The 11,313-nt window shown below is 40.8% G+C and overlaps 2 protein-coding genes across 2 annotated transcripts; one reads left to right on the top strand and one right to left on the bottom strand.

The window, feature by feature from the left end:
* Positions 1 to 418: 418 nt before the first annotated feature.
* SMIM15 (small integral membrane protein 15) lies at positions 419 to 913 on the top strand. Its single transcript, XM_009867997.1, has one exon. The coding sequence runs from the start codon at positions 446 to 448 to the stop codon at positions 668 to 670; it is 225 nt and encodes a 74-aa protein (XP_009866299.1). The 5' UTR covers positions 419 to 445; the 3' UTR covers positions 671 to 913.
* Positions 914 to 3,059: 2,146 nt separating this feature from the next.
* NDUFAF2 (NADH dehydrogenase (ubiquinone) complex I, assembly factor 2) lies at positions 3,060 to 9,940 on the bottom strand. The gene is made up of 2 exons (XM_009867998.1): positions 9,776 to 9,940; positions 3,060 to 3,317 (listed from the first exon to the last, which is right to left on the bottom strand). The coding sequence occupies exons 1-2, from the start codon at positions 9,938 to 9,940 to the stop codon at positions 3,060 to 3,062; spliced, it is 423 nt and encodes a 140-aa protein (XP_009866300.1).
* Between the last annotated feature and the right edge of the window lie 1,373 nt (positions 9,941 to 11,313).

Here is an 11,313-nt window from a genome sequence, read left to right as displayed (position 1 = left end):
GAGGCAGTCAGGTGCCCTCTACCTACGCGCCCCTGGGGCACCGACCGCCGTGCTCGCAGCCGACACGGTTGCGATGTTGTTGACCTGACAGCTACTGCTCTAAAGCACCACCTGGCCGCTCTAGTAAAGTAAAACCTACGGACCTGTCTTTCCTTCTCTTCCAAAGATGCACAGATTTCACTATTTCCACGTAGGAACTTTTTTTCTTGGTAGTAGATGAAGGTCTGTTGCGTGAAATGTCTAACTGTAAACTTTGTAGTTTCAGGTAGGGTCAACATGGTATTATGCTTTCACATATTATGCACTAACTTCTAGCAAACATGAGCTTGCTCTTTAAAAATGAAAGAAGGCTTATATTAAAATGGTAATTGCTGTGTATGCATGGTTTTACTTGTTAAATTTGATTATTATTCCACAGGGTTTTCCCAAAAGAAAACCAGAAAAAATGTTCGATATTAAGGCTTGGGCTGAATACATCGTGGAGTGGGCTGCAAAGGACCCATATGGCTTTCTTACTACAGTGATCTTGGCCCTTACGCCACTGTTCGTAATTAGTGCAGCACTTTCATGGAAGCTGGCAAAAATGATTGAGGCCAGGGAGCGAGAGCAAAAGAAGAAACAGAAACGCCAAGAGAATATTGCAAAAGCCAAACGAACAAAGAAGGATTAAATGGGGAAAAACAGGCCTTCGTTGTGCAGAGAATCCACTTTTTAAATGTATACTTGTACATTTTGCGTTGTAACTGTCCTTTGATACTTGATCCTGTTATTTCTTGAAGTATGAAATTTAATCCCTTTAGTGTATTTTTTTTCTGATGAGATGGTTTGTGTTAAAATTTGCCCAAGTGACACATTACAGTAATTTAATCTACTACTTTGTTCTGGTGCGGGTTGCTTTTCCAAATTTGCATGTTAAATTTATAAAAGAAAATAATCTGTTGTGAAGCTCTGGAGGTAGATTAAATTTTTTGCTTACCTGAGGTATCACTTAGCAAGTGTCTTAAAACTGTCAAATTATGGGGAAAATGTCAACGGTGAACTGGATTACAGAAGGGCGGTCTTTGGTATACCTTCAGCAAAGCTGCAGAGCTAAGCTAGCTTTTCCTTTAAGGACACTGCATGTGGCCCTGCAGTTCCTTCACCTTCCTGCTGTAGTGGCTCTGATGGTGGGGCGTGTCTGCAAAAAGAACCTACCCTAGCTTATCTTGTTGCCTGAACCACCAGCCTCTGAATTCAGTCCAAACTCTAGGAACTGCTTGCTTGTTCTTAGTACTCTGATTTGTCTTAAGCCATTCTGCAAAATACACTACTATGTCGTTTTTCCCTAACGATCACTTGAACACTCCACCTGTAACCAGCTGGTTTCTGCCTTCAGAGACCAGCCCAGAGAATAGCCATAAATGGGTGGGATCAAAGGCCCAGCCAGGTGCCCCAGTGTTCTGAGTCCTAGTGACCTACAGCAGGTCGCTGTGGGAGGGCAGAGCAGGAGGATGTGCATGCTGGTGACAGTAGTTCTTCCTACTTGCTAACATTTCTGGTTACCTTGATTTAGGACCTTCTGAGTTTAAGTGGAATATTTGTTCCCATGGCCCTTGAAAATCTGCTGCCCTCCAGGCTGCAAAATGCTAGATGCTGGAAATAGTCATTGTGGGGTCTGTGGTGTAAATATGCCAAAATTATTTAATCTTTATTCAAATTCATTTTTTTTCTAACAGAAGTGATTCATTTTTCAAAACCTAATCCTTACTAATAGTCTAGTTCTAAAGAGCTTGTAGCAGTCATTAAGTTTTTGGACTTGACATAGTTCTAAGCAGCAGCACCAAGTTGTGCTTTCTAGCAACTAGTCCTTCCTTATTTTTAAAAATCTTAATCCTATTGTTAAAGTAAGTAGAGCTGGCTGACACCAAGGAGGATTTGAAATAGGGAGAAACAGTGAGATGACTTAAAGTAAACCTTAAGTATTGTTGATCCCCTTTCAGTTTTGTTGGTCAAAGCAAGTCGTATTAGAATATGACATTTCAGCAATTTATAAATACATAGGATTAAGTCTCTACATTTTGTATCAAGTGTTGTCAAATGTGTATGTGTTCCAGCTTTGATAGTTATGTAGGTTAAAACACATGGGGGAGAACAGATGAAGGATGGACTGCATAAATAAATTTGATACTTTTTTTCCAAAAAATTGTGTGCTTTCTCTTTTGACTTGAAGTTCTCAAGCATTATCTCTCAGCAAATAATCTAACATTCTCTGTATCTAAACTGTGGCCAAACAGATCTAGAAATTTTTGGAAGTCCCTGCATACAACAGAAATAAAAGCTACATTACTAATTTTCTTAATGACAGTCCCTTGCCCCAAACTCTGTTATTTTCCAGCAGCTTTACCAAGTAGTTCTAACCTCTATTATAAGCAGTTACATGCAGTTGATCCAGTGTGATTTTATCCTGTGCTAACTGCTGCCTGCAAATCAAACATTATTAAAATATGTTGATTGTTCTCTTAAATCTTAAGTTACAAGAACATCTCTAAGATTAAGACTGTGTAATCAGTGTAATATCACAGTGATTCCTGTTAACAAAATCAACATTTCCATCCACTTGCTAGAGGAAAGCAGCAAGCATGCTGGCACTGCCAAAGGAATTAACGAGCATTCTGAAGAACTATCTTCGGGTGCCCAGGCTTGGGAAAATGTAAGCCTATTGAGTAATTATAATTCATTACATCAAATAATTTTGAAAATAAATTGAGTCTTCAAAGATTAAACAATTTAGAATTATTTAAGTAAATTAAGTTAGCTAGAAAGTCTTCTACCTATGATTTCAACAGTATGATGAAACTGATGAAAAGCAACAGTCGAAAACAAAATTAGTAACAGATCCTGGTTTTCACCAAAGCCAAACATTTCATGGCAGTTTGTCATGACTAAGCCTATTTGAGCAGTTCTGTGAACAGTGAAACTGCTTTGATTCTACTTTATTGCACACTTGGGAATACATATCAGCTTTTTACATTGTCTGTTAAAATATTTATCCATCTGCAGAATCTGTACATCACAGTTGTTCACTTGTTGTGGCTACTACCACTGCCTGGTGGCATCCAGGAGCCTGGCTGGAAGGTGCTGGCAGTGCTGGTTGGGTCTTGTGAAGGCTCCTTCTTCCCATAGTACGGAGCTGATGCGTGGCCTTTAACACGAGTATGACCTGGTTCAGCAACAAGTCCCTCTTTGTATTCCTTGGCCTGAAGGAGCTTATCCTTTTCAGATACATCTTTGACTTTCCTTTTCATTTCTTCTCTGTAATTTTCATTCTTGAGGATCTCCTAAGAATAGAGCAGAAAGATAATTAGGTGAATCAGAAGTCAATGTTACAATACAGCATTTTAAATGGTCATTGTACCTCTTTATTTTATAATGCAAAGTTTCAAGTATGTAAGTAAAATTAAGTGTGGCAAAATTGTTTTTCTACAGTTGCAATTTCAGCCCTAGTTTAGAATGTTCTTAATGTTTCAATCATGTTGACTGCACTGAGGTGTCCCAGTTTCACTATTCTATTGGATCAGAAAGGAGAAGCAAATATAGTCATCAATAAATGTGAAACTGCATTAAAAGTCAGGCTACCTTTTACATTATTTTTTGTGTGGGACTTGCTACTATAGAGCTGTTTATCACATGCATTTCCTCCTCTAACTCACTGTGCCTGTGACGTTAGGTACCTGTGCCCCAGGGTGCTGTTTTGGGAGAAACATGTCCAACCTTGTCTCTGCTAGTACATAAACCAAAGCCATGCAAGCTTAATATATAAAATAATAACTAAAAAAAGGGATAGGACAGAACTGAAACTACTGAGATGGTACGAATAACTTGGGAAAAAAACCACTGGGGGAGCAGAAGCATAAAAATCTCAGAGGAAAACCTTGTCCCAGAGACTTGAAAGACAGCTCAGCCAGGCCAAGGAACAGCACGATCCACAAAGGGAGGGAGTCCAACACACCCTCAGCTGATGACATGAACAGTGACCAGGGTATTGCGATGAGGACATGAAGCACAACATTGCTTAGGGAACCCATATGTTAACTCCAGGTATCTACCAGCTTTATTAGCTAAAACAAATGTACCACATTCATAACAGGTATAAAAGCCTACTCATGCACAGGTGAAAAATAAAAAAAAATAAAAGTGATATATTTCTAGAGGTTTACCCCCACCCTTCACTAAACCGTGAGATGCACGATCCTACTGTGTGGCAGAAATCCCCTCCCAGTAGGTGTATTCAGAAAAGGCCTGTAGAGCTTGCTGATTCCACTTCATGAAGCTCTGTACTGAAACACAGTTGGGTACAGGTTAAAGCTGGAAATTCACTAATAAAGATGACCTGAAGTGGATTTGGCTGCTTCCACTAAGTGCTGAGGCTATCAGTTGAAGTAAGTGCAAGTACTGCTTTGGCCACAGGTGTAATAGAAAAAATGCTGTTGGTAGACCTTGGCATCTTGTTCAGCGGAAAACAAAGAACTCTCAAAGTAAACACAAAAGGCCTTGAAAAACACTGAAGTTTGTTTTTTATTTGTTAGCATATGTTTCCTATTAGAAGGATCATTTGCAAGTCCTGCTAACAAGACTTCTCTGTGCTTTCATTAGGGCAGGTAGTGAAGAGCAGGAAGAAAGGCAGAAAAGCAATTTTTCTTTCTGAATTTTGACTTTGAACCCAAATACAAATTAACAGTTGTTGCTAATGTCCACATTTAGACTGGGATATAGGAGGAAAAAGGCTGACTATTTTCTCCAGATTACAAGGATATGGAAGAGCTAAGGAGAAACTAGAGCAGTACACTTCACTCTGAGCAAAAGACCATGACATTATTTTAGGAAAGGCATTAAAAGACATGTTATATTGCCAAGAGTTGACACAGCAAGCATATGAACACTTGGGAATATTTTAAAAGGCAGTATTTAAAAAAAACCTCATCTTGGAGATATCATGAAAACTAACACCTTTTTCTTAGTCCTTATTTGCCTCTATACTTAAAATTCACAGAGATGCACAGAGCAGAGGCAACAACACTTCACATACCTATACAGCATGAAAATACAGAAGCAGCACACAAATGACTTTGCAAACTGAAGGGGAGAGCAAAGAAAATTCTCCCATAGTCAAACAAACATATTGCCAAGCGTAACAAGGTCAAATCTTCCACTGTCAGTACAGCAAAACCTCATTATAACATCCCTCAGTTTCGTTCTTGTTTACCATATGCCTGTATAAATCCACCATGAACTTACTAATTTCAAGGAGATTACTCCTATGGTGCTTGTATCACCCCCACTACTAAGAAACAAGGTCATATGTCTTTAGATCTGAAGACTGCATCATAGTCTCTGACAAAATAGCATAAAAAGATTTATTAAAATATGGATGTAATTCACCTCCTGTGAACAGCTGCTTACTAACTTAAATCTTTTCCAGGGATTAACAAAGTTCTCTTAGTCAGGTAATAACAGCCTGTAACTAAATTCCAAATGCTCCCAGTCCATTTTAAATGTTGAAGTGTATCTGTCATCTGGTTTTCACACTAAAGTAAGGGTCTTTTAAATCAGCTTTCATTACCCAAAGTATAGCTGCAATTTAGTAAAATAACCATGTTGATCTTGAAATATAAGAAATATAAGAAATTATCCTCATTAGGAAACAGAGAAAACTCGGGTGTCTTGTTCAGAATCTTCTATACAATCCAAACCAGGACTAAAAATTTTCAAGTTCAAATTATCTGCATGTATCTATTTTATGCATTAAATTCATGGCACCAATATGTACACTGAAATCAGGGTTCCTGTGCTCAAACTAAAGAAAATAAGAATCTTCTGTCAATTGGCACATCAGAAAAATTGGGTCAAACAGATGAGTTTTCTTAGCATAAACATCTTGTCCTTTGATACTGACAAGTTTGTTCTGTGGAATTCTCTCATAGGCACCGACTCCCTTCTAATATTACCACGAGCAAATACTTAATTCTCAATTCTCACTAGAACATAAGCTTTTTTTTTTTTTTTCCCAAACATTGTGGCTGTATTTCTAAATACTATTTGTTCACTTACCATGGCCACTGCAGTCTGAAGCAGTTATGAGCCAGATTTTTCCCTGCCATTACAGGCCTTTAAATAAAAGATCTGAGTAGTTCCAAATCTGAATAGCATAATCAACTTGGTTCAAAATGCAAATTCTAATGAAAATACTGCATGCATATTTACAGAAAGAATTATCCTTAAAACACACTATAAAAGTGCAGGATCTTTATAACAAATTTTCCAAATTTGGCTTCAGTTTATCTGCACAGCTTACTGCAATTAGGTACAGTGAGTCTTAGCAAGGTTGCTCCCCCTGGTTCTACAGGGCTTCCTATCACCACCTGAACAGTCATAGAGAAGACTTCTTCTGCTGGGGTCTTCTACCCACGACCAGCAGTCTGTAAACCCACACGGCACCACAGCATTCTGAAACTCCCCAGCACTCAGCTACATTTTACATTTTCACTCTGAAGCCTCCTTGCTACTCAATCCTTCACTGTTTGATACACTGTAAACAGTGACTCAGAGCTAAAGTTTTGGTGGTTTCTTCTTTGGTTCTTTTTTTTTAAATTACATTTTTAAATTACATTCAGAACATTTTCTTCCCCTCCAAGATGAATTGAAATATTTTATAAAATGGCTAGCTTCACTATCAACTGTCCCCCTAAAGATGCCATTTAAGTTTTCTGCTGAAAAATAGGAACATGAATATATAATATGCTCTGCTCAGACCTTTAGGGAAAATACAAAGTCATTCACCCAAAGTAGTATCTACCAGGTAACTGAAGTTTTCTAAGGGTTAGCTTATTATTTCAACACTCACTTTGTGCAAATAGAGGATAAAAGTCCTTTGAACCTGCAGTTCTCAGGAGGCATATGGCATCTGAAAAGTATCAAGAAATGCCCTTCACCATTTTTATTAACGAATAATCTAAGGATTATGGTGCAAAACTGAAAAAATGAAAAATGCCTGGAGACATCTAGCCATGTTTTATACTAGCTGAAATTCTTGCAATCCTTACATGCTGATGCATCAGGTCTCAGCATTTCGAACGAGATCCAAGACCTGGTGAGAACTAGGTCCAGCCACATGGTTCTACAGTTTAATTTTAGGTGGAATGTAAAGGAAATTTCACTCACTGCAGGTAACTACTTGTCTAGCTTTGGTATTTATTATTGTATGCTTTATGAGGTTCTTAATCTTTCTAATGATCGGAGTTACATGCCTTCCCTCCTTAGAAAGACAGGGTCTAAGAAAGTGATTTTTAAGGTTTTCTTGAAGAACGTAACACTATTATTAAGAAAATATCAAAGCCGTCCTACGTGGAGGTTGAGACAGCTACTTTTCATCAAGAAAGTGACAACTTCTGCATATTCTGACATCTCAATGGTAACAGCTGAGTGAACAAAGAATGAAAGATGGCCTGCTCTTGGGGGCAACACAATCCAAGACATGTTTCTGCCTTCCAAGTGCATTGCTGCAAAAAGGATGAGGCTCTATTTCATGACACTGATACAAAATTATCACTTTTCTTGCAAACTATACTTTTATTTAAACCTCTCACTCAACTCTGGCAGCTGAGATGTATCCCCAGGCATCCTCTGCTGCTTGGAAACTCTATTCACCTCTACTCCACAGAAGCTGAAAAATGCAGAAGTTTCTCTCTGGTCATAGAGTATTTAGTGCCTACCAGGCTTTATTGGAAGACCTGCTTTGGAGGCTGAAGGTTTGGAATATAGCATTCTTTCAGTCTTACAGGATCTCACATCGTTGCTGTTTCCCCTTTTCTGAGTAGATCAGTGGCCTTACAGAATAAACAAAATTAGTTCCTCCTCGTAGGCAAATGTCATAAACACAGAAGAGGTTTCTCCACACTTGCTTATTCCTTCAGCTGGCATCTTGCTCAGCAGTGATGAGCTTTTACTGAACACTTCTTGCTAGTCTTATCCACAGGCAAATGTCTGTACCTAACTCTTTCCAGCCTGCAGCATCTCCTGAACCTCACAACCCAGGAAATTCCTCCTCCCCTTCCTCTTACTTCCTTACTGTTTCCCCCTTGGTCCTCAGGCCAGCCACCAGTATTAACACCAGTGGCCTCTGATGGAGCATTTTCAATCTCCTGAAGGCAGAGGCCAGCCCAAACTTGTGATCAAGTAACCTTAAGGATGCAGGTGGCCAGACACACAGTATCAATGTAACAATGTCCAAGGCAGATTGTTCTTTTGAAAATCTGGTAATTGTTTTGGTTTTGTTCTTTCCAGACACTTTTCTAAAGACACTATACTCAATCCTATAAACACAAGGGGTTTATGTGTTATTAATTTTAAGCAAGGTGTCGTGTTTAATTTCAGATGGGTCTGATTTTTGATTAAGTTAGAAATAAATGGCTTCTTTCTTCATGCTATATAGCAACTATTCTAAGTTCCTAAGTTACCTTAATTACCTATGATGAAATACTTACCATTTCTCTTTATTTGAATACAGGTAGCCACCTATCATTATTTGATGCCAGAACTGAGAAATATCCAGAGAGATATGTTCTTTGTTTGAACTTCACAGACACTACATATTGATAGAAAACTTGCATTCTGTTGTCTAGTTCAAATGTGTTATGTTTAATCATGAATGAACTTGAACTTTGAACTCTGCCTGTTAAAATTCATATGTACAAGTTAGCAAAAATTTAAAAAAATGACAAATGGAAAAGAGAAAAATCTCGTTTGGAATAGTATTAAAAATTCGTTTGCTATAAGACAATTTAATATGTCAATTTTTTTCTTCACTGACAAATGAACTGAATGTCCAGCAAAGAGCTAGAAGTTAAGCCAATTCACCTGTTTTTATAATATTGCCAAACTGGTTATGTAAACTCCATCTTCCTGTTCAACAAGTTAAATAGGCAAGGCAAAACAATTATATATTACATCATGTGTCAAGAGTAGAAGGCAGACAGAGGATCTCATCACTGGGAAGCACAGAATGTTCTGATCCAAGGCAGGTCTTGTTAACTCAGCAAGAACTAGTTCAGCAGTGACAGGCTGGGAATAAGTAATAATGTGGTAAACAAAGGGCTGTGTCAGGACATGGCAAAAACAGAGGAGCAGTTTGCATGAGAAAGGCATATCTGGCTTTGGTAAAATACTTAATTTAATTAAACAGTGAGTCAATTAATTGCTAATTCTGTAAAGAATCATTACAGAATGGCCTAAATTGGAAGAGACCTTAGAGATCATTTAATCCAACCTCCCTGTCATGGGCAGGGACGCCTCTCAAGTAGATCACGATACTCAAGGCTCCATCCAACCTGGCCTTGAACACCTCCAGGGAGGGGGCAGCTGCAACATCTCTGGGCAATTTATTCCAAAGTCTTGCCACCCTCATACTGAAGAATTTCGTCCCAAGTTCTAATCTAAATCTATTCTCCTTCAACGTAAACCCATTTCCCCTTGTCCTATCAGTGGAAACTCTTGTAAAAAGTCCCTCCCCAGCCTTCCTGTAGGTTCCCTTCAGGTATTGGAAGGCAGCTATTAGGTCCCTTCAAAGTCTTCTCTTTTCCAGACTGAACAACCCCAGCTGCCGCAGTCTGTCCTCGTAGCAGAGGTGCTCCAGCCCCTGGATCATCCTTGTGGCCCTCCTCTGAACACGCTCCAACAGATCCATGTCCCTCTTACAGTGGGGACCCCAGAACTGGGCACAGTATTCGAAGTGGGGTCTCACAAGAGCTGACTGCATAGGGAGAATCCTCTCTCGATCTGCTGTCCACACTCCTCTTGATGCATCCCAGGATGCACCTCGCCTTCTGAGTGGTTCTGCTTCTGATGTTGCTATGCCTATCCCAGGGTTATCTACATTTGATTTGGCTACAACCCCTTCTTCCTCCATATCTAGTTCAAAGAATGCTCTATGAGTCTTGCCAGCTCATGACGTAGGATCCTTTTTCCCCTTTGAGTCATGTGAACCCCCTCTGGTTTTAGTACACCAGATCTCCCCATGATTAAAAAACCCAAAGCAAGATCGGTGGCACCACCCTTTTGGCCAAGTATTAATCTGTTGCAATTTCTGGAACCTTCCAGTATTCCTCCTTGCAACTGAAGGAATGGAGGCAAACACAACCTGTGCACCTGATCCTTCTAGCATCCTCCTCAGTGCCCTGAAGCCCCTTTTGATTGCTTCTGGTTGTCTCTCCACTATTTCATCATTACCAATCTGCATAACCAGAAGTTGGTAATAATCAGAGGGCTTTACTAGACCTGGGAGCTTCTTAGTAACATCCTTTACCTGGGCCTGAGGCAGGCAGCAGGCTTCCCTCTATGCTGGATCCAGGCAGCAGATAGGACTCTCTGTTCCCCTCCGAAGGGAGTCTCCCACAACAGTTACCCTCCTTTTCTTCTTGGACGGAGAAGTCCAAATGCATGTGGCTGACTGACTCACCCTAGACAGCCCCATGGATGAACCTCCACCTGTCTCTTCCTTTGCCTGGCTCTCATGTTCTAGAGCCCCATACTGGTTCCACAAGGGCAACTGGGCAGATGAGGGAGGCCGGGCAGGGATTTTCCTTCCTCTCCTGGCAGGCACCGGCTTCCACTCCTCCCCATCCTTTAGGTCCCCTCCTCCTGCCTGATGGCCAGAGGGGAGGGGATTTTCTGCTTCTTGTGGAGTTTGCTGCCTGCAATGCAGGATGTGGCTCCACCAATCTCTGTCTCTCAGACTCCTTGATACTCCTCAGCCTTTCTACTTCTTCCTTCAGCTTAGCCACCAGGCTGAGCAGATCGTTCACCTGTTCATATCTTACACAGGTGTCACCTCTGCTACCCTCCATTGCAAGCACAAGGCTCTGGCACTCTGCAGCCACTGGCCTGAAAACCTGCATGTTTGCGTGAGGCCTCTGTCTGGGTGCCCACAGTTTTTCTACCAACAGCCTTTCTCCGGGTAGTAACCATCTCTGGATCTCCACAAGCAACTGACACCTTGCGACCTGGGGGTCAGCTGGGATGAGCCCGCTTGGCCTCTGACCACTCAGAGGGATCGCGCTTACCTTTTACACTGGCAGAGGATTAGCACCCTGCTCTATGAGGTGCAGCTCCCACCAGGGCACACACACACAGGCAGTGGCTGACGGCTCTGCGCTCAGTGGGCAGCGATCCCAGAAGCTTCTTACACCTGATCCCAGAAGCTTCTTACACCTGCGACCTGTTCAATGGCAGGTGGCACTCGCTCAGCTCAGGCCCTCTCAGCAGCCCGCCCACCAGAGGGAC

This window comes from Apaloderma vittatum, unplaced genomic scaffold (assembly GCF_000703405.1).
Source record: "Apaloderma vittatum isolate BGI_N311 unplaced genomic scaffold, ASM70340v1 scaffold24114, whole genome shotgun sequence".
Taxonomy (NCBI): domain Eukaryota; kingdom Metazoa; phylum Chordata; class Aves; order Trogoniformes; family Trogonidae; genus Apaloderma; species Apaloderma vittatum.
This window is presented reverse-complemented; position numbering and strand designations above follow the sequence as displayed.

Bases quoted from the DNA above. Each gene is read 5' to 3' on its own strand.
- SMIM15 (XM_009867997.1), top strand. From the start codon at position 446: ATGTTCGATATTAAGGCTTGGGCTGAATACATCGTGGAGTGGGCTGCA.
- NDUFAF2 (XM_009867998.1), bottom strand. From the start codon at position 9,940: ATGGAGGAAGAAGGGGTTGTAGCCAAATCAAATGTAGATAACCCTGGG. The intron at 3,318-9,775 runs GTGAGACCCCAC...CTCTATTCTTAG, and splicing joins TCCCTATGCAGTCAGCTCTT to GAGATCCTCAAGAATGAAAA.